Raw genomic sequence first — 22,048 nt, 5'->3', positions numbered from 1 at the left:
AGCTCTTTAACATTTCTTGTAAGATTGGTCTAGTGCTGATGCAGCTCCCTCCACTTTTGCTTATCTGGAAAAGTCTTTATTTCTTTTTCAATGCTGAATCACAACTTTGCCAGGTAGAGTTTTCATGGTTGTCTGTTTTCTTCTTTCAGCACTTTGAATATATCATCCCCTTCCCTTCTGGCTGCAAAGTTTCTGCTGAAAAAATTTGCTGATAGTATTATGAGAGGTTCCTTTGAATATAACAAGTTGCTTTTCTCTTGCTTTTATGATTCTCTCCTTGCCTTTAACTTTGACAGTGTGTGTTTTTTTGGATTCATCTTGTTTAGAACTCTGTAGGCTTCCTGGATCTGGATGTCTGTTTCTTTCCCCAGATTAGGGACTTTTCATCATTATTTCATTGAATAAGTTTTCTGCCCCCTTTTTCTTTTTTTGTAATTTTTATTTTTAATTCATTTTTTTATTGAAGTATAGTTGAATTACAATGTTATGTTAATTACTGCTGTATAGCAAAGTGACTCATTTATACATATATATATATATTCTTTTTCAAATTCTTTTCCATTATGGTTTATCACAGGATATTGAATATAGTTCCCTGTGCTATATAGTAGGACCTTGTGGTTTATCCATTCTGTATATACCAGTTTGCATCTGCTAATCCCCAATTCCCAATCCAACCCTCTCCCACTCTGCCCCCTTTTTCTTGTTCTTTCTACTTCTACAACCCCTTTAATGTGTATTTTGGTTCACTTGATGGTATTCCATATGTCCCTTAAGATATCTTTATTCTCTTTCATTCTCTATTCTTTTGGCTCCTCTGTATGAGTTCCACTGTTTGTTTTTGAGTTTACTTATTCTTTCTTCTATGTGATCTAGTCTGCTGTTGAACCCTTCTATTGAATTATTCAGTTAATTTATTGCATTCTTTAGTTCTGTGATTTCTGTTTGGTACATTTCTATCTCTGTGGGGTTTTTTTGTTTATTTTTTAATAAATTTATTTATTTATTCATTTATTATTTTTGGCTGCATTGGGTCTTTGTTGCTGCATGTGGGCTTTCTCTAGTTGTGGTGAGTGGGAGCTACTCTTCGTTGTGGTGCGCGGGCTTCTCACTGTGATGGCTTCTCTTGTTGTGGAGCATGGGCTCTAGGCGCATAGGCTTCAATAGTTGTGGCACACGTGCTCAGTAGTTGTGGCTTGCAGTCTCTAGAGCGCAGGCTCTGTAGTTGTGGTGCATGGGCTTAGTTGCTCTGTGGTATGTGGGATCTGCACGGACCGAGGATCGAACCTGTGTCCCCTGCATTGGCAGGCAGATTCTTAACCACTGCACCACCAGAGAAGTCCCTGTCTCTGTGTTTTAATTCATTTTTTGTTCATGCATTGTTCTTCTGACCTTGGTGAGCATCCTTTTATAAGTGTTATTTTGAACTCTAGATCATGGAAATCACTTACCTTTGTTTCATTAAGGTCTGTTTCTGGAGTTTTAACTTGTTATTTTTGGGGAACATATTTGTCTGTTTCCTTATTTTCCTAGACTTTCTGTGTTGGTTTCTAGTCCTTAGCTGAAACAGCCATCTCTCCCTGTCTTGGCAGAATGGTCTCATGTAGGAGATGAACCTTGCCAATTAGCCTGGCCCAAGCTCTTGATTGTCTCTAAAACCTTTTTGATTGTCCAAGTTGCCTTCTTTGTTTTTGGTGCCTCCCTGTAGTTGAGAGTGTGCCAAGACTTGTCAGTGTCCCAAAGCAAAGGATCACAGTCAGCACTTAGATGCATGTTGATTGGAAGCTGGCTTTTCAGGAAACATCTGGGAAACTAACTAGTTAAGCCATTTCCAGGGAGAAACTGGGAGATGGGGGTTTTTGTCTGCTTTCCCTGAGCTTGGCCCAAGTGTATAGCCATAGGGTTGTGCTCCTGCACCCATTACAATCTGCTTCTTTTTTTGCTACAGTCCTGTGGGACTCAGGAATGCAAGCCCTGTTGACTTGCAGAGCCAGGTGATTCAGGGAATTATACCTCAGATGACAGCTAATAATGCTGAGGTGCAGACGTGTGTATAAGCTCCTTCCAGGGAGATCCTAGCAACTTGGAGTAGGCTATATGGAGAAGTTGGATGAGGCATCCACTCTCTTCCCCAGTCCCCATGGAGGATGTCAGCCAGCCCTTAGATGTGTGCTAAATTAGAAGCCTGACCTTCCGGCAGCAGCTTTTAATAATGCAAATAGACCTTTTTCAAGGGAAGACTGGGAGGTAGGTGTTTTTTGCCTTCTTCCTCTGCACTGATCCCTGGGACAACAGATACTCTGAGTTCTCCAGAGCCTGTTAAAAACTGTTTCTTTGTTTTCTGTAGTCTTGTGGGTCTCATGGATGCAAGTCCCATTGGCTTTCATAGTAGTTGTTTTGGGGGCCCATCCTTCAAGTGGGAGTCTTACAAGTTGGGGTGCTAGATGTGGCATCCAACCCTTTACTGCTCAGGGAGAAGCTGGAGGTTGAGAGTTCTCTCCCATTTGTATGGCACTGTGCTAGAGGTGGGATTTATGACAAGAGTGTGTCTCAGTCTTTCCTACCAGTTTTGATGTCGGTACTTTCTCGTTAACCCAATGTATAGGCATTGTTCAGCTAGTTTCTGGATTTCTTTCAGAGGGAAATACTCCATGTATAGCTGTACATTTGGTGCATCCATGGGAGATGGGGAGTTCAGGAGCTTCTGATGTCTCTATTTTGGATTTGGAATGGCATCTTCATATTAAGAAGCCAAATTATTTGGTTCAGTACAATTGTAAATACTTTTAAATTGATTGATAGGTGAACATGAATAATAAAAGACATAAAATATGCTCTATATACCAAACAAAATCCTTAGGAACTTAGGTGATTAGGAAACCCAAGTAAGTTTACTTATTACACACATAGCAGAACAAATGAAAAACAGAAGGAAAGTAACATTTATTGAGCATTTTCTGTCTTCCAGGCATAGTATATGTACATACATACGCACACATGTAAATGTGTGTATGTTTGTACATATATGTGTGTATATACACACATATACACGTATGCATACATACTTACATATATACTTAATGCTTGAAGCAACTGAGTAACTTGTCTAAAGTAGTATAGCTGGTTACTTATAATAGAAGGAATCAAATATAAGTCTGTGTAACTCTAAAACCCTTGCTCTTTCCATTGCATTCTTCTAACATAACATGTTTTGGTTACAAAATTTTGCTCATGGTGTACCCTAGGTCAGTTAACATCATGCCATTTCAGATTTCTAAAGGTGACCCTGAGCCCTGTTTTTTTACTTTACCTTTTTTAATGGATATTACTAGTTTGCTAGTTTTCCACTGAATAGAAGTGATGTTAGCCACTTCTAGACCTGGCACACAATATCTCCCACAAGGTTTTTCAATGCCCTTTCTCCCTTTCTTGCAGGTTGGAATGGCCCTGAGTAGAATTGACCTTGGAAGCCACATGTTGGCTGCTTTCATCTTGACGTTGGTTCTTTACTTTTTTTCCAGGGGTTGTAGTTGTCAGGACTGTGAACTGTAGAGCTGAGAGGGACCTATTTCTCCCAGGCACAAATTTTGGGGATGGATTGGGGGTTCTTTTATCCAAGTTGGTCTGGGCCCTTTCCAGGATCTTCTGAGCTTTACAAGAGGCTCCAGAAACAGAGGCTGCATCTCGATGCTGACTTCCCTTCACATGAGCCCCCTAAGCCATCAGGGGAAACTGATGAAAAATGGGGGTTGGGAGAGGCTCCATCCAAGCAGACTCAGAGTGGGGGTAGATCAGGACCCTTGTCTCTGGAGCTACAGCTGTGGGTAGGAGCAAGGGTCTTGGACGCAGTAAAATGCCCAGGGCAGATACTGTGAGCCCAGCTGGGTTGCGTGGCATTAGGGTAGGGTCACTAGGCACAGGGTGGGGATGTGGGGAGGGGGTTTTGGCTGGCTGGCTGAAGGCATGGATCTGGGAAGTGCCAGCCACCTGGCCTATCCACCCAGCCTATCCACCCTGCCATTTCGCAGAGTAGTTGGTTGCAGCTTCTATTTGGTTACACTTGTGCCTTTCATATAGGAAATATAATGCTGAATTTTGATACAAGTAAGTCTGGCTGTTTGAGTGAAGACAGCTGTCTTAACATCATGAAACTCAAGAATGTTTTAAGTAGATGATTGAATGTAACTATTATAATTTCCTTAGTAAATCTTTTCACCAGGTTAAACGTTCCAAAATTCTTCAACAGTTTTCTATATATCTTAGCTTCCAAGCCTTTGTTATCTTGGATGCTATATTTTAAACCCTTTATATAATAGTTGTTAGTGTTCCTTTAACATGACTACTTAAAAGGAGGCAGCTCCATATCAAATTATGTGATATGGTCTTTAAGATACATTGCTAAGTGAAAAAAAGCAAGAATATACTATACAGTATGTCTATACTAAACTCTACCAGTGCAGGAATGGAGAAGGTCTATCTCCTCAACCTATTATTTCAAACTAAAACTAATTAATAATATTCAGCAGCATATTTTTTTGGTAACAATCAAGGATCTGATTTTCAGTCTGTAAATCATTGACTTTTAAGTTGTTATTTTTCTGTCTTTATCTTATATATGATTGACATTTTAGTTTACAAAGCCATCTTTGGCAGTAGCTGTAGCCCATACCCTAAATATTGTAAACTGATTATATTTTGTTCTATAGCTGGTATGATCCAGCAGATAGCTGTAGTTAAATATAAAATGCCTTTGATTTAAGACTCGTAGCTAAGTCTTAAGGCTGCTAAGGGAAAGGCTGCTGAGGGAGGGATCCCCAACCCAAGGGCCATGGACTGGTACTAGTCGGTGGCCTGTTAGGAACTGGGCCTCACAGCAAGAGGTGAGCAGCAGGTGAGTGAGTGAAGCTTCATCTGCCACTCCTTGCTGTTTGCATTACCATCTGAACCATCCCCCCCCCATTGCTCTCATTACCGCCTGAACCATCCCCTCCCCCAAGCTTTTTGTGTCTTCCACAAAAGCGGTCCCTTGTGCCAAAAAGGTTGGCGACTGCTGTGCCATGGGACTGCTTAGTGTATTTGCCACATGCCAAATCTATTGAAAAATTTTCTGAAATAAGTATTCAGACTTTAATGCAAATTAGCATTAGAAAGGTTCCTGTCATGTATAGTTACAAATTAGCATTCCTTTCTTAGTGGTTGAAAGCATATCTCGTAGTGGAATTGAGACCATTTTTAAGCAACTGCCATCAATGACCTCAAAGTGACCATCTAGCCAGAAATGACAGTTACACTAATAGCTGCGTTAATAAGTTAAATTAAAACATTAATAATGTTTTTTTAAATATAGTGAATTGCTTTATAGACATTGAATTCACTGGATTTTTTTTTTCCCACTGGATTTTTAGATCGTATTGCCTTGACACATTTTCTAACCAGTTATTTATAAGATACTATTTAATGTTGGTTAACTCAACATATAAAATTCAGGTATGAGAGACATCTTTTCACCAAAGTACTGTGTAGGCTGTAGAAGAATATTATGCAGAAGATACAGTATTTTGTATGTTTCGTGTACAGAATGGGGGCTTGGGTGCTGGATAAGGAAACAGGCTTTTATATTAACATTATAATCTTTTAATTAAATGTATGCCATATATAATTTTGTTCCTATTCAAATATTTGCTTGTGTTCTTCCCAAGTCTACTCTTTTCTAAATATGCTATATTTAAATGTTCTCTGGAAGTCTACATTTTAAAATTAATTAATTATTTGGTCACGCTGCGTCTTAGTTGTGGCAGGCAGCCTCCTTAGTTGCAGCTCACTGGCTCCTTAGTTGCAGCAGGTGGGCTCCTTAGTTGCAGCTTGCCCGCTCCTTAATTGTGGCACACGGACTCCTTAGTTGTGGCACGGGAACTCTTAGTTGCGCATGCATGTCGGATCTAGTTCCCTGACCAGGGATCGAACCTGTGCCCCCTGCATTGGGATCGCAGTCTTATCCATTGCGTCACCAGGGAAGTCCCTGGAAGTCTAATTTTTTAATCAAAAGTAAAAGTCTTATTGCTTCAGACCTGTTAATAATTGAGTTTCCATGATATGTAATTTTATTTTTTTGTGCTATTGTGTTGTGTACTTTCTGTTTGAAGGACTGTTAGCTATTCAGACCTGTGAAGTCCCACGTCTGTTTTGTTTTTGAATTCAAGAAATTGCATGGAAGTAAAAACTGTAAAATCAGTCCCTTTTTAAAAACTTGGTAGGTGTTTAAAAAATGATAGGCTCCCATATATATGGTATTATACTCTTTTACTGAGACCTTTTGAATTCTTTTATGACATTTTTCAATTTTGCTAGCTTTCAATAATTTAAGAAATTAGAAAATGTTCAAAATTCTGAAGAAAACTTATACAAGCATTACCTCAACTGGAGTATGAATCGTATATCACAAGTTTTTGAGACGCAAGTAATTTCTAATATAAAAAATCCAGTTAGAGAAAAAAATGATATAAAATTGCCCCCCAAATAAGAGAATATACATGAAAATGAGATGCTTAATACAGTAACACTCTCTGAATTTCCAATTTTAGGTGATGGAATATGAGAATAGGATTCGCGCATATTCCACACCAGACAAAATCTTCCGATATTTTGCTACCTTGAAAGTAATCAGTGAGCATGGTGAATCTGAAGTGTTTATGACACCACAAGATTTTGTGCGATCCATAACACCCAATGAAAAACAACCAGAACGTAAGTTGCTGAAGTGAAAAATAAGATTGTGATATTTATTTCTTGATATGCTTCTTTGTTTCTCTATGTATTGCCTAAACTGTATAAGTCCATGTAATAATTATATTCACTGTGTAGCTACTGAATATTAGGCATTATGCTAGGCTTTAGGAGTAGAAAAGAGGAGGGTATAATCTAAAGCGCTAAGGAGATTATACACCTCTGGCTGAGAGTCATTGCTTGTAATTAGACTGTTCCTGAAGGCAGTGGATTACATATGTGACTGCTGTCAAGTTACTCTTTGGTGGGATAGACAGAGACAGTAACAGGTAATTTCAGGAATGTGGTGATTTGTTAAAGAACAGGTGCTATGGCAGTATAAAGAAGGGACACTTAACTCAGTCTGGAAGTTTAGAGAATGGTTCTAGAGAATACATCTAAGTTTGAATAAAAGTTAGACAAACAAAGAATAGAGGAAAGGATGTCTCATTTAGAGGAAATGGCCGAACAAACAAGTTGTGAGGAAAGAAAATAAAGGACTTAATATTATAAGTTAAAGGTAATTACTTACAAATGTATATGGGAGACATGGTGGAAAAAATGACAGAGTAGGGAGCTTCAAGAATCAATTCTTTCACTGAAGCAATCATTATGCTGCCCAAAATGGATGGAATCAACTTTTTTTGGATCACTGGAATCTAATAAAAAAGTTATAGCAACCAGGGTACTGCTTAATGAAGAAAGAAGCTGTTAAATTTTGGAAAGAAAGTGTTGTGGCCTTTTGCTTACCTGCCTACCATGCCCTGTTTCCCAGCTTAGCAGCAGCCATGAGGATGGCAGCCTCCATTCCTAGTTTGGCTTACTAGTGATGGGGAGATCGCTGGGAGGCAATATAGACTATTTCTCCAAAAAAAGTGGTTGTGCATTTTGACTCATCTGTTAGTTTCCTGAGCTACCAGCACAAAGGCTTGCCTTTTGTTTCACCCACCTCAAGCTAAAGTACCTTTCCAGGTGTCATCTACTGAAAAAATTTAAAGGCATATACCACCTGTAGCCGTTGGGCCAAGAGAGGGCAGATGGGACCAGCAGCAGACAGACTGAAAAGCCTCTGAAGGAGGAGGCTGAGGATAAAGACATTTCAGGGAATAAGAGCTTTGAAGGGCTACTGCCTGGGGAATCCAGAGTGATGCTCAGGCCAGACACATACTTGGAAAAGACTTGAGTGGGCTTGTATAGTTGTGCTTCATGCAAGAAGGAGGTGAAAGTTAAGGTGGAGTTGTAGGAGAATCTAGCTAAACATCAAAAGAAGGCCCTAGCTCAGAGCCAATCTACAAACACTAGGAGAGCTGGGTTCTGTTTTGTTTTGTTTTTTCATTCTTTTTGCCTCCAACATTTAAGGAAATCTCTGAGGTCACTTGATGGCTGCTTAGATAATAGAGCAGAAACCTCAATGATGACACATAATGAGGAATATAATCTTTGCAAAAATAATTTGGAAAAATCGCTAAACAAAGTGATGACTGTGGTCCTCAGCAGGTTACCATGTCAAACTCTGGGAAGAAGGGAGAATATGGTTTCCAGAATTACCACATAGCAATATTCAAAATATCTAATTTTCAGTTTAAAAAATTGCATGGTGTATCAACAATAATCAGGAATGTATGCCCCATTAATAGGAAAAAAAAAGAAAGAAATTGACAGGAACCATTCCTGAGGAAACCCAGGCATTGCACTTACTAGACAAAGACTTTACATCAACTATCTTAAATATGTTCATAGAGCTAAAGGAAACCATAGACAAAGAACTGTAGGAAATAGGGAGTATTATGTATTAATAAATAGAGAATACCCATAAAGAAATAGAAACTGTCAAAAAGAATCGAGTAGAAATTATTGAGCTGAAAAGTAAAGTAGATAAAATGAAAAATTTACTGAAAGAGTTCAACACAGATTTGAGCAGAAAGATAAAAGGACCAGAAACTTGGAGATAGGTCAATTGATGTCCAGTCTGAGGAGCAGAGCAAGAAGAATGAATAAAAATAAATAGAGCCTAAGATACTTGTGGGACAATATCAAGTGTACCAACATATGCATATTAGGAGTCCCAGAAGGAGAAATGAAGACATTTCTAGATAATCAGAAGTGGAGGAAGTTTGTTGCTAGTAGACATTCCTTGTAAGAAATGCTAAATGAAATCCTTTAGGCTGAAATGAAAGTATACTGGGTAGTAACCAAAGTTATACAAAGAAAAATTTTAAATGATAAAGACCAGTAAAGGTAACTACATAGGGAGATATCAGTATTGTTTTATTTTTGGTTTTTAACAATCTTTTTTTTCCTGTATGGTTTAAAAGACAAATTTGTAAAACAACAATTTAAATATGTTAATGTTGATTCAAACTAGATTATTTTCAATTTAAGATGTTAATTGTACTCCTCAGGTTAACCACTAAGAAAATAACTAAAAAATATACAGAAAAGGAATTGAGGAGGGAATAGAAATAGTACACTAGAAAAAAATCAATCAAACACAAAAGAAGGCAAGATTGGAGGAATCGAGGGACAAAAAAAGATATGACATATAGAAAACAGATAACAAGATGGAAGAAGCAAGTGCTTTCTTATCCTTAATCACTTTAAATATAAAAGTATACTCACCAGTTAAAAGACAGAGATTGACAGGAGAAGAAAATATGATCTAATTCTATATTGTCTACAGGAAACTCACTTTAGATCCAAGACACAAATAGGTTGAAAATGAAAGAGTACAAATAGGTTGGAAATGAAGGGTACAAATAGTAACCAAAAGAGAGTTGAGGTGACTATACTTATATCAGACAAAATAGACTTTAAGTAAGAAATTGCTGCAAGAGACAAAGAAGGACATTGTGTATTGATAAAAGGGTCAGTTCATTAAGTAGTTATAACAATGCTTAATATATATACCCACCAAATGAAAGACTCCAAAATATGTGAAAGACTGACAGAATTGAAGGGAGAAATAGTTCTACAATAGTGGTTGGAGCCTTCATAACCCCTTTTTCAGCAATGAGCAGAACATTTAGACAGAAGGTCTTTAAAGAAATAGAAGACTTAACACTGTAAACCAACTAAACCTAATAGACATGCATAGAACACTCTACTTGAGCATTAGAATACATTTCTTCTCAAGCACACATCAAATATTTTCCAGAATAGACAGATAGACCATATGTTAGGCTACAAAACAAATCTTAATAAACTTTAAAAGATTAAAATCATACAAAATATCTTTTCTGATCACAACAGAATGAAACTATCCATCAATAACAGAAGGAAAAATAGAAAATTTATGAATATGTGAAAATAAAACAATACATTCTTAAACAACCAATGGCTCAAAGAAGAAATCACAAGAGAAATTAAAAAATACTTTGAGATGAATGAAAAAGCAAACAGAACTTAACAAAACTGATGTGATGCTGCAAAAGCAGTGGTCAGAGGGAAACTTACAGCTGTAAACACCTACATTTAAAAAGAATAGGGCTTCCCTGGTGGCGCAGTGGTTAAGAATCCACCTGCCAATGCAGGGGGCATGGGTTTGAACCCTGGTCCGGGAAGATCCCACATGCCACGGAGCAACTAAGCCTGTGTGCCACAACTACTGAGCCTGCGCTCTAGAGCCCGCGAGCCACAACTACTGAGCCCCCGTGCCACAACTACTGAAGCCCACACGTGTAGAGCCTGTACTCCACAATGAGAGAAGGCACTGCAATGAGAAGCCCGCGCACCGCAACAAAGACCCAACACAGCCAAAAATAAATAAATAAATTAATAAATAAATTAAAAAGTAAATAAAATAAAATAAAAAGAAGAAAGTTCTCAAATCACTTTCCTAACTTTACACCTTATGGAACTTAAAAAAAAAAAGAGCAAACAAAACCCGAAGATAGCTGAAATAAGGAAATAATGAAAGTTAATGCAGAGATAAATGAAATGGAGAATAGAAAACAATAGAATCAATGAAACAGAAAGTTGGTTCTCTGAAAAGATCAACAAAATTGAGAAACATTTAGGTAGACTGACTAAGAAAAAAAGAGAAAAGAAGCCAATAACTAAAGTCAGAAATGAAAGTGGGGACATTACTACCTACTTTACAGAAATAAAAAGGAATATGAGGGCTTCCCTGGTGGCGAAGTGGTTGAGCGTCCGCTTGCCGATGCAGGGGACACGGGTTCATGCCCCGGTCCGGGAAGATCCCACATGCCGCGGAGTGGTGGGGCCCATGAGCCATGGCCGCTGAGCCTGCGCGTCTGGAGCCTGTGCTCCACAACGGGAGAGGCCACAGCAGTGAGAGGCCCGCGTACTGCTTAAAAAAAAAAAAAAGGAATATAAGAGAAAACTGTGAACAATTATATTCCAACAAATTGGATTACCTAGATGAAACAAATTCCTAGTAATACACAAACTGCCAGAAGTGAAAAAGAACTCTAACAACTTAACAAGAAATTAACAAATGGGCAAAGGACTTGAATAAACATTTCTCCAAATAAGATATACAAATAGCCAGTAAGCAGATGAAAAGATACTTAATGTCATTAGTCATGAGAGAAATCCAAATCGAAACCAGGATATACCATCTCACAGGTTGGCTCTAATTTAAAAGCAAACAAGTGTTGGTAAAGATGTGGAGAAATTGAAGCCCTCATATGTTGCTGGTGAGAATGTAAAATGGTGCAGCCACTATGAAAAACAGTTTCTCAGAAATGTAAGTAAAAAGTTACCATATGACCCAACAATTGCGCTACTAGTATAAACCCAAAAGAATTGAAAACAGGTATTCAAACAAGTCCTTGTATATGAATGTTCATTGTAGCACTATTCACAATACCCAAAAAGTAGAAACATCCTAAATGTCCTTTAACAGATGAATGGATAAACAAATTGTGATACATACATACAGTGAAATATTATTCAAATGTGGATGAACCCTGAACCAGGCACAAAAGGCCACATATCATATGATTTCTTTTTTTTTTCATTTTTATTTTATATTGGTATATGATTTCATTTGTATGAAATATCTAGATAAATCTATAGAGACAGAAAGCACGTTGTTGGTTGCCAGCAGCTGGGTTGGGGGAATGAGGACTGACTGCTTAATGGATACAAGGTGGGTTTTTTTGTTTTTATTTTTGTTTTAGAGTGATGCAAATATTTTGGAACTAGGTAGAGGTGGTAGTTATGCAACACTATGAGTGTACTAAATGCCACTGAACTGGACACTTTAAAATGGTTATTTTATGTTATTTGAATTTCACCTCAATTTAAAAAGGGAATAAAGAATATATAGTCAGTTCTCATTATTTGCAAATTTTGTATTTGCAAATTTGCATGCTCACTAAAACTTACTTGTAACCCCATAATCAGTACTTAATGGTACTTTTGCAGTCATCTGTGGTTATGTGCAGTGCAGCAAAAAGCTTGAGTCACCCCGTGTACATGTTCCCAGCTGAGGTCAAACAAAGTAATGCTCTGCCTTTTTGTTTCAGCTTTCATATGTGTCCTTTGCTTTGTTTATTTAGTGCCATGTTTTTAGAATTTTTGTGCTTTATCTTGGTGATTGCTGTCTGTCTTCCCCCTGCTCCATGTAGTATCGATGTGCTGTCTAGTGTTCTTAAACATAAGAAGGCTATAATGTGCCTTAGGAGAAAATATGTGTGTGAGATAAGCTTTCTTCAGGCTTGAGTTGGCCGTGAGTTCATTGTTAATTAATCAAGGATATATATAGAGAAAGAATGAATCAAATATATATATAGATATATCAAATATGTATAGAAGGAGGGGAGAGGAAAAAAGGTGTCTCTAAAAAAAAAACACACATAAAATAAGGTTATGTATTGATTGGTTTAAAAAAAAAACTTGTGACCAGAGGATCATAGGAACCTAACCCTGTATTTCCCCTAGGAGTAATAGGTCAGTATTCACTGATTCTTTGTTCATGGCAACTTTATAGAACATAACTCTCACAATTAGTGAGAATCAATCATATATGTTACAGTAGTAGGCTATGAAAAAGAAACTATGCATTATAAGGAAGGCATCCTAAAGGGGGTGGCATTTGAGATGGGTTTCGAAAAGTGAATAATAATAGTTATTATTATGATATTATATTATTATCATTGTATACACGAGCGGGCAGAGGCATCACTCAGAGTGAGTAAATTGTGTGGGCATCACTCAGAGTGAGTAAACTGTGTGGTCAGAAATACAGACATGTGAAATAACAATGTGAGCTTGGGGAACCAGAAACAGTTATGGTGTTTTCTAACCAAGGAATTTATAATGTTTTGCCCACGTTTATTTTTATTTATTTAATATAAATTTATTAATTTATCTTTGGCTGTGTTGGGTCTTCGTTTCTGTGCAAGGGCTTTCTCTACTTGTGGCAAGCGGGGGCCACTCTTCATCGCGGTGCGCGGGCCTCTCACTGTCGCGGCCTCTCTTGCTGCGGAGCACAGGCTCCAGATGCGCAGGCTCAGTAGTTGTGGCTCACGGGCCCAGTTGCTCCGCGGCATGTGGGATCTTCCCAGACCAGGGCTCAAACCCGTGTCCCCTGCATTGGCAGGCAGATTCTCAACCACTGCGCCACCAGGGAAGCCCCTGCCCATGTTTATTAACATTCATATATCTCTAGGAAAAATGAAATCTTCAAAGGTGCAGGAAATTTGCCGTATATTTAAATTTTTTTCTTAGGGAAATTTTCAGACATAGAAAGTACAGAGAGTAGTATAATGAACCCATATGTACCTGTCACTTAGATTCAACAGCTATGAACACGTGGCCAATCTTATTTCATCTATAACCTTTTTACTTCCTCTCCTCACCCCAGATTGTTTTAAAGCCAATTTAAAGCAATTTTAAAGACACATCTGTATGTGTCTCCAAAAGATAAGTACTTCAGAAAAAAAAACACTAGTACCAGTAATAACAATAATTTAAAAATATTACAGTAATTTCTTAATAGCAAATATCTAGGCATCGTTCAAATTTCCCTATCTAAAATACATTGTTTACAGTTGATTTATTCAAATCAACCTCCAAAAATGGCCACACACTATGTTTGATATATCTCTTCAGTCTTTCTTTATGGGTTTTTCTCTCTCTCTTTTTCTTCTTGCCATTTTTTCCTTGCCATTAAGCAAGACCAGTTTTATGCCTTGTTTCACATCTCTCAGCCCACCTTTTACCTTTTGCTTAGATTGTTGCTGCAGCATTTATCAGGATAGAGATACAGCCTAACAGGAAAGACCCTCAGCTACACTATGTGTCTCTTGTTTCTGCTATAGAGCATCTCTGCTGCTATAGCATGGGTCCCCTTCGGGAGCCTGCTCAACCGTGTTGGCACGTGCACACATACAGAGGTATAAAGGACTTTACTCTTTGTTGAGGCTTGGTGCATAAATACTCTCCTCTCCACTGTCTTGGATGGTCAATTCTGAGGATACAAACTACATGGTTTCTTGGGTGGGCTAAGGGGTATTGAGCCCTAGTTTTCTACAGCAGTAATCAGCTCAATGACACACCCTTGCACTGGCTTTCCTTCCTTTCCTGTTTCACTTTTCCCGGTCCTCCTGCACTGGCTCTCTACTTTTGAAACTCAAACTGTACATCATTTATTTGTGAAAGAATGTAAGTCATTTATATTCTAGAATTTCCCACATTTTGGATTTTACTGATTGTATCTCCATGGTGTTATTTAATATGTTCCTCTATACGTTGTATTTCCGCCATGTAGAAAATATGTAGAAAGCAGCTGAAAGAGAATATACCAAAATGTTAACTCTCTGAATGTTGAAATTTTGAGGAATTATTTTATTCTTCTTTGACTATTCCTTGTTCCTTTATTTTCTAATAAACTTCACATGCATTCATTCAACAAGTATTGATCAATTAGCTCTGCTATGGGTTAGGCACTATTTTATGTGCAGGGCATGCAGGAATGAATAAAACAGACAAAAATTTCTTCCTTTATAGAGTATACAATCTTTTATAATCAGAAAGAAGGTATATAAAGTTTCCATTAATTGCATTGAATTTTAGATTTTGAGCCTTTTGAATTAGTTTTAGCACCTTGTTTTGTGACATATGGAAGGAAGGATTAAAGAAGACTTGTGTGTAAGACAGAAAAAAGGATTGCAAGATATATTCCTGGGTTTTATGATGGTAAAATATTTTGTACTTGTCAAATTATTTCTAAAACCAGATGAAATCTAATATGTAACAGTAACTTTAAATAAAACTGTACTTTGCTTCCAGTGTGACAGTGAAAATGAAGCAACACTTTAGGTAGTTTACTAAAGATTATCTGGACATTTAAGGAAGTTTTTTTTTTTTTCCTGTGGAAATCATTATATACTCTAATTGCTTACACACATTTTGGCATTTAACTTTGTAATTTTGTTTTTTTAATTATTGAAAGACCTGTCACATGGACAGAATAGTTACTAAATGTCTAATATACCAAGCACATTTCTGGTTTTCATAAAAAGCCAGAATAATGAATGATTGCTTTTCTTTTAAGATAATAATCTTGAGGGGAAGTTGTAGTATATTAAAATGAGATTTAATGGAAAATTTGGCTTCATTTTTGTTTGCTCATGAACACAGATTTCCACAAATGTTGATGTAGCAGAAGTAAAAATATGTATTATTCCCATGTGGGTTGAAATAAAGAAAAGAGTGAGGCTGTAATTCAAATTGTAATTTGATTTTCTATCATCAGATGGCTGGACTCTAGCCAGTAGCTCATATTTCAACTTTGTTTTGTCATGTCTTTCACACATACCGTATCCCAGGATACCTAACAGATCTAAACTTGTTTTAGTTTTAGAACAGTTCAAAAATAATCACAAAGCCCTAAAATTAAGCAGTTTTTAAATGAGTGGAGTGCTGATGAGTTTCAGTAACAAGCTGATTAAGAATAATTTTGTACTGAATACCAAAAGAATTTAGAGTAGCCATAGGTAAGTAAGAAGGACATTAAAAGGAAAAAATATATATAGTGTATGACTGGAATACATCTCATCTCCCTTTCTGTGCAATCTTAGTATCATCAAAGTCTCTGGATATAGTGGATAAGGCAGTTGCTTCAAGCTCTGGGTCGTGCTGCTTGTAGTAACCAGTTTTGCATAGCTAGCCAATGACTTGGAGAAGCAGCAGCATGGGCAGAGTTTTTAAAGTACTATATAGAAAAACTTAAGCTTTTGTCAGAGCAAAGCATACTTGAGCTTTCGTCAGAGCAAAGAGGATCTCTGTTTCCTTTCCACCATATCCCACTGGCTGACCTATTCATCTTGATCTGATTTTGTCTCATGGAAGGCGAAAAGGATGTGAAAAGGGGAAACACAGATCATACTGTGATTTACTTGTCCTGGACTCCATATTCTCTCTAGGATGAGTCATGCCCTTAGTGATACTCTTACTAGAGCACTTTTAGTTTGAGACACATAATTTTACACTCGATTATATACAGTGGTTTTGGTTCAAGGTGGTGTTGTAGGAGGATCCTGAGCTCACCCCCTCCCACAGACACACCAAATCTATAACTCCTACACATCAGGCAAATGAGAAAAAACCCACACTGAAACAGATAGAAGAGGCTGAGACACAATTTCACCATAAACTCTACCCCTGTTACAGTAACCAGTGGTCAGGAGAGAACTCACAGACCTGAGCTTCTACCTGAGGAGCAGGAGGTTTGATGCCAGCTTTTGAGACCTACACCTGAGAGATGAGCCCCCAGAGCATCTAGGTTTGAAAGCCAAAGAGGCTTGCATCTACAAGACCCACAAGGCTATAGTGAACTGGGGAGCATAGAGTGCTCATGCCCGGCTGCCCCACAGCGCCCAGTGCAAAGGCAGCTGAGTGAAAAGTGCCCAGTCTTTCTGTGAAAGAGACCTATTTGCTTATCTTAAAGCATTGGCCTGAGGGGCAGACATCTAATTTAACACATATCTAGGGGCCTACTGAAATATTCTCCAAAGACAGGCTGGTGGGCTCTGTAACAAACAGAGAAACCATTCTTAACTGGCTGCCACCATCAGGGCACAGCACAGAGACAGCAGACTGAAACACACCTCCAGTGTTTCTGTGAAAGAGGCCCATTTGCTTGCCTTGAGCCTTTGGCCTAAGGGGCAGACTTCTGGTTTAAAACACATCTGAATGCCTGCTGAAATACTCTCCAAAGACTGCAGAGGCCAGTGGGAGCCATCTTTGTGTATCTTTCTGCCTTGCTTGAGGTCACTGGTATCTCCCAGGAGAGAATTTGTGTACACGTCTGGCGTACTGACTTTTTTTTTTTTTTTACCATTTAAAAAATTCAGCTTTATTGAAGTATAATTGACAAATAAAATTGTAAGATATCTAAATTGTATATTGTGATGAATTGATATACATATACATTGTGAAAGGATTTCCCCCCTTTTAGTTAATTAATCTAGCCCTCACCACACAGATTTATTTTTAATTTTTTTTTTTTGGAATATTTCAGTTCTACTCCCTTAGCAAATTTCATTTATACAATCCAGTGTTATCAACTATATAGTCACCATGTTTTACATTAGATCCTCAGGCTTTACTCATCTTATAGCTGAAATTCTGTACCTTTTTACCAACCTCTCCTCACTTACCCCATGGCGTACTGACTTTTGCAGCTGGTGCCCAGGACACATCCCTTGATCACTTGGCTCTGGTGGCCACTGGGGCTTATGTTCTCGGGTCCCGTAGGACTGTAACAAATGGAGAAACAATTCTTAACTGGTTATGGCATTCCCAGGGCACAGCACAGATAACCAGCATGAAATATACCCCAGTTGTTCTGTAAAAGAGGCTTATTAACTTATCTTTATAGCTGTGGCCTGAGGGGCAGGCTTCTAATTAAACACATACCTATGGTCTGACTACAGTCCTCTCCAGAGACTGGGGAGGCCAGTGAGCATCATTTTTGTGCCCTCCCTCTGCCCTGACCCAGGTTGCTGGTATCTATGAAAAAGGAGCTTGTGTACATGTCTGGCTCCCCAGCTTTTGTGGCTGCCACCCAGAGGACACATCCCTTGATAGCTTGGCTCTGGTGACCAGTGGGGCTTGTGTTCATGGATTCCATAGGTGGTAGCAAACAAAGTAACAGTTCTTAAACTGGCTATCACCCCAGGGCTCAGTGTAGAGGAATCAAACAAACACTCATCTCCCAGCCTTCTCCTGAAAGAAGTTTATTTGCATACTTTAAAAACTGCTGCCTGAGGGTCTGGCTTCCAGTCAGCCTGAATCTAGGTGCTGACTGAGATCCTCCTCTTTGGGACCCTGATGGCTCTTGGCACTACTGGGAGCCTCTAAGAGCAAAGTAGGAGCCTCAACTACTGGGAGCCTCTAAGAATAAAGTAGGCTACTTGGACAATCACAGAGGCTTGAAGGACAACCAAGAGCTAGGGCAGGGTTGAATGATAAGGTTCAGCTTCCCCACGAGGCCACTCCTTCAAGACTGGGAGAGGTGGCTGTTTTATCTAATGCCTAGAAACCAACTCAGTTACAAAAAGTGAAGAAATAGAGGAATATGTTCCGAACAAAAGAACAAGATAAAACCTCAAAAAAAGACCTTAATAAAATTGAGATAAGTGACTTACTTGATAAAGAGTTCAAAATAATGGTTATAAAAATGCTTAGCAAGCTCACAGGAACAATGCATGAATAAAGTGAGAATTTCAACAGAGAGATAGAAAATACATGAAAGTACCAAATAGAAGCCACAGAATGGAAAAACAATAACTGAACTGAAAAATATAGTAGAGAGGTTCAATAGCAGACTAGATGAAGTGAAAGAAAGGATCAGTGAACTTGAGGACAGTGGAACTTATCCAGTCAGAGGAGCAAAAAGAAAAAAAGAAAAAGAGTGAAGATAGCTTAAGGGACTTATGGGAAAACATCAACAGACCAACAGTCACATTATGGGGGTTCCAGAAGGAGAAAAGAGAAAGGGGTAGAAAACTTACTTGAAGAAATAATGTCTGAAAACTCCCCTGACCTGGGGAAGGAAACAGACATCCAGATCCAGGAGCCCAGGAAATTCTAAAAAAGATGAACCCAAAGAGACCCACACCAAGACACATAATTAAAGTGTTAAAAGTTAAAGGCAAGGAGAGACTCCTTGCAAGCAAGAAGAGACAAACAACTTGTTACATACAAGGGAACCCCTATAAGACTATCAGCAGATTTTTCAGCAGAAACTTTGTAAGCCAGAGGGAGTGGCATGGTATGTTCAAAGTACTGAAAGAAAAAAATGCCAGCCAAGAATACTTTACCCAGCAAAGTTGCCCTTCAGAATTGAAGGAGAGAGAGTTTTCCAGACAAGCAAAAGCTAAAGGAATTTTTTATCACTAGACTGGCCTTACAAGAAATGTGAAAGGGACTTCTTTAAGCTGAAATGAAAGGGCACTATTAAGTAACAAGAAACACATGAAAGTATATACAATGAATGTATTTTTGAAACAATTTTGTTCTAATGTTTTTGCCCCAACAGGGTAAGTTCCTTCCATACAAGAACCTTGTCTTCTACTTTTATTTTATTAAAAAAAATTTTTTATTGGAGTAAAATTACTTTACAGTGTTGTGTTACTTTCTCCTGTACAATGACATGAATCACCTATATGTATACCTATATCCCCTCCCTCTTGGACCTCCCTCCAACCATCCCCCCATCCCACCCATCTAGGTTGTCACAGAGCGTCAAGCTGCACTCCCTGTGCTATACAGCAGGTTCCCACTAGCTGTGTATTTTACACATGGTAGTGTATTTATGTCAAACCTAATCTCCCAATTCGTCCCACCCTCCCCTTCCCGTCCTGTGTCTACATGTCCGTTCTGTACGTCTGCGTCTCTATTCCTGCCCTACAAATAGGTTCATCTATACCATTTTATTCCACATATATATGTTAATACACGATATTTGTTTTTCTCTTTCTGGCTTACTTCAATCTGTATGACAGACTCTAGGTCCATCCACATCTCTACAGATGACCCAATTTTGTTCCTTTTTATGGCTGAGTAGTATTCCATTGTATATATGTACCACATCTTCTTTATCCACTCATCTATCGTTGGACATTTAGGTTGTTTCCGTGACTTGGCTATTATAAATAGTGCTGCGGTGAACATTGGGGTGCATGTATCCTTTATTTTAATTTCCTGCAGTGATGCTGAGTATAGAGCAGGTGTTGGTCAGCTACAGTGAACTTCCCTGTTTCTGTATGGCCCATGAGCAGAGAATATTTTTTACATTAAAAAAAATAAATCACATGAGGAATATTTTGTGCTGCCTGAAAATTACATGAAACTCAAATTTCAGTGTCCATAAAAAGAGTTTTATTGGAACTCATTCATTATGTATTGTCCATGGCAGCTTTTGTACTATGATAGCAGAGTTGAGGAGTTCCAATAGAGACTATAAGTGGCCCACAAAGCCTAAAATATTTACTATCTGGCCTTTTACAGAAAAATATTTGCTGACTTCTTGTGGAATAATAAGAAACAAGGGTTTCTTATAGTAAGAAATAAGGGTCTCTGCCCCTGGTTCCTGATACCACTGTCCTTAATTTGGTGTTTATCATTCTTATTTATTTATTTATTTTTATATTTGGCTGCATTGGGTCTTCGTTGATCCGTGCAGGCTTTCTTTAGTTGCAGTGAGCGGGCGCTACTTTTCATTGTGGTGCTCAGGCTTCTCTTGTTGCAGAGCACGGGCTCTAGGCACATGGGCTTCAGTAGTTGTGGCACGGGGGCTTCACTAGTTGTGGCTTGTGGGCTCTAGAGCGCAGGCTCAGTAGCTGTGGTGCACAGGCTTACTTGCTCCCTGGCATGTGGGATCTTCCTGGACTTGAACCCATGTCCCCTGCATTGACAGGTGGATTCTTAACCACTGTGCCACCAGGGAAGACCCTGGTGTTTATCATTCTCGATGAAGACTATAACATTCACGTATATCCATTGTCCTTCCCCAGGGAATGATTGTATTCATCTCCTAGCATTGAGTTTGGACCTAACCATGTGATTTCCTGTGACCAATGAAATGTGAGCAGAAACTATATACACTATGTTCAAGCAAGAGCTTTAATAGTCAGTTTGTGATTTGCTGTGTTCTCTTTTACCTCTGCTATGTTCCAAATAGAGGTTGCTGCCCTGTCAGCCTGGATCCCAGATTCAATACCATGTGAAGCAGAGCTGTAGCCAGTATGATAAATAGGTAGCATGAGCACTATATAAAACCTTCTTTGTTGTAAGCCACTGAGATTTTAAAGTTGTTACTGTAGCATAACTTAGCCTTTTCAAGCTGCTACGTTTCCCATGCTTTTTTTATATGTAAATATTATGTTTATATGTGTGTGTTTGTTGACACAGGTAGCTGTTCTCTTATTTTCACTGCTATATAGTTGTGTATATCAGTTGTTTAAACTTGTATAAATATGCCAGTATTTAATTTACCCATGTCCATGTAGATGAACACTTCCAATTTTGTCAGTCAGCTATTGCTGTATAACAAACAGCCATATAAAATGTCAGTGGCATAAAACACAAGCATTTATTTACCTCATGCATCTGCAGGTCACAAAGGGTGTGCTCTGTTGATCTCAGCTGGCCTTGCTTAGATAGGCTAGGGGCTGGCTAATCTCGTCTAGGTCATCTCTGCTTGATGGTTTTGTCAGATTTGTTAGTTTGTTCTATATGTTTCTCATCCTTTTTAAACCAAAGGGCTATCTGGGATATTATCCTCTCATACTGTTGGCAGAGGTGCAAGAAAGCAAGCCAATGTCAGAAGTCCATTTTAAGGATTGAGTCATGTCATAATTGCTAGTATCCCATTGGCCAAAGCAAATTACATGGCTAAGCCCAAAGTTAAGGGATTTTCCACAGAGGTCAAGGAGGAGGAAGTGAAGATTTGAGAACAAAAATCTAATATGCCAGTGTTTTTTCTGTTGTAAACCATACTGAAGTGAACATTCTTCTGTATGTCTCCTGGTGCATATTTACAAAAAGTTATTTTCAACATGTATACCTGGAAGTTGGACTTGCTGGCCTGTAGGATACCCTCTTCAAATTTGCTAAACATTGCCAAATTGATTCCCAGAGTGGATAAAATAATTTATATTTTCTCCAGGAATGTATGAGTTTCCTCCTTTGCATTCCTGCCAAGACATGGTATTATCAGACTTAAATTTTTAGCAATCTGATGGAAATTATTGTATCTGGTTTTGTTTTGCATTTCATTAGTAACTAGTAAGGCTTATCTCCAAATGTT

At 38.4% G+C, this 22,048-nt stretch overlaps 1 protein-coding gene across 1 annotated transcript in view; it reads left to right on the top strand.

Annotated features, from left to right (window-relative positions):
* MICU1 (mitochondrial calcium uptake 1) overlaps window positions 1-22,048 on the top strand; it is a 223,853-nt gene that overhangs the window by 44,698 nt on the left and 157,107 nt on the right. Inside the window, exon 4 of the mRNA XM_024739749.1 lies at window positions 6,582-6,744. Within this exon, the coding sequence (XP_024595517.1) occupies window positions 6,582-6,744 (163 nt within the window). The remainder of the gene's footprint in view (window positions 1-6,581; window positions 6,745-22,048) is intronic.

Source organism: Neophocaena asiaeorientalis, unplaced genomic scaffold (assembly GCF_003031525.2).
Source record: "Neophocaena asiaeorientalis asiaeorientalis breed wild unplaced genomic scaffold, Neophocaena_asiaeorientalis_V1.1 scaffold501, whole genome shotgun sequence".
Taxonomy (NCBI): Eukaryota; Metazoa; Chordata; class Mammalia; order Artiodactyla; family Phocoenidae; genus Neophocaena; species Neophocaena asiaeorientalis.
Note: the sequence above shows the minus strand (reverse complement) of the source record. Positions and strands in the feature narration are given on the sequence as shown.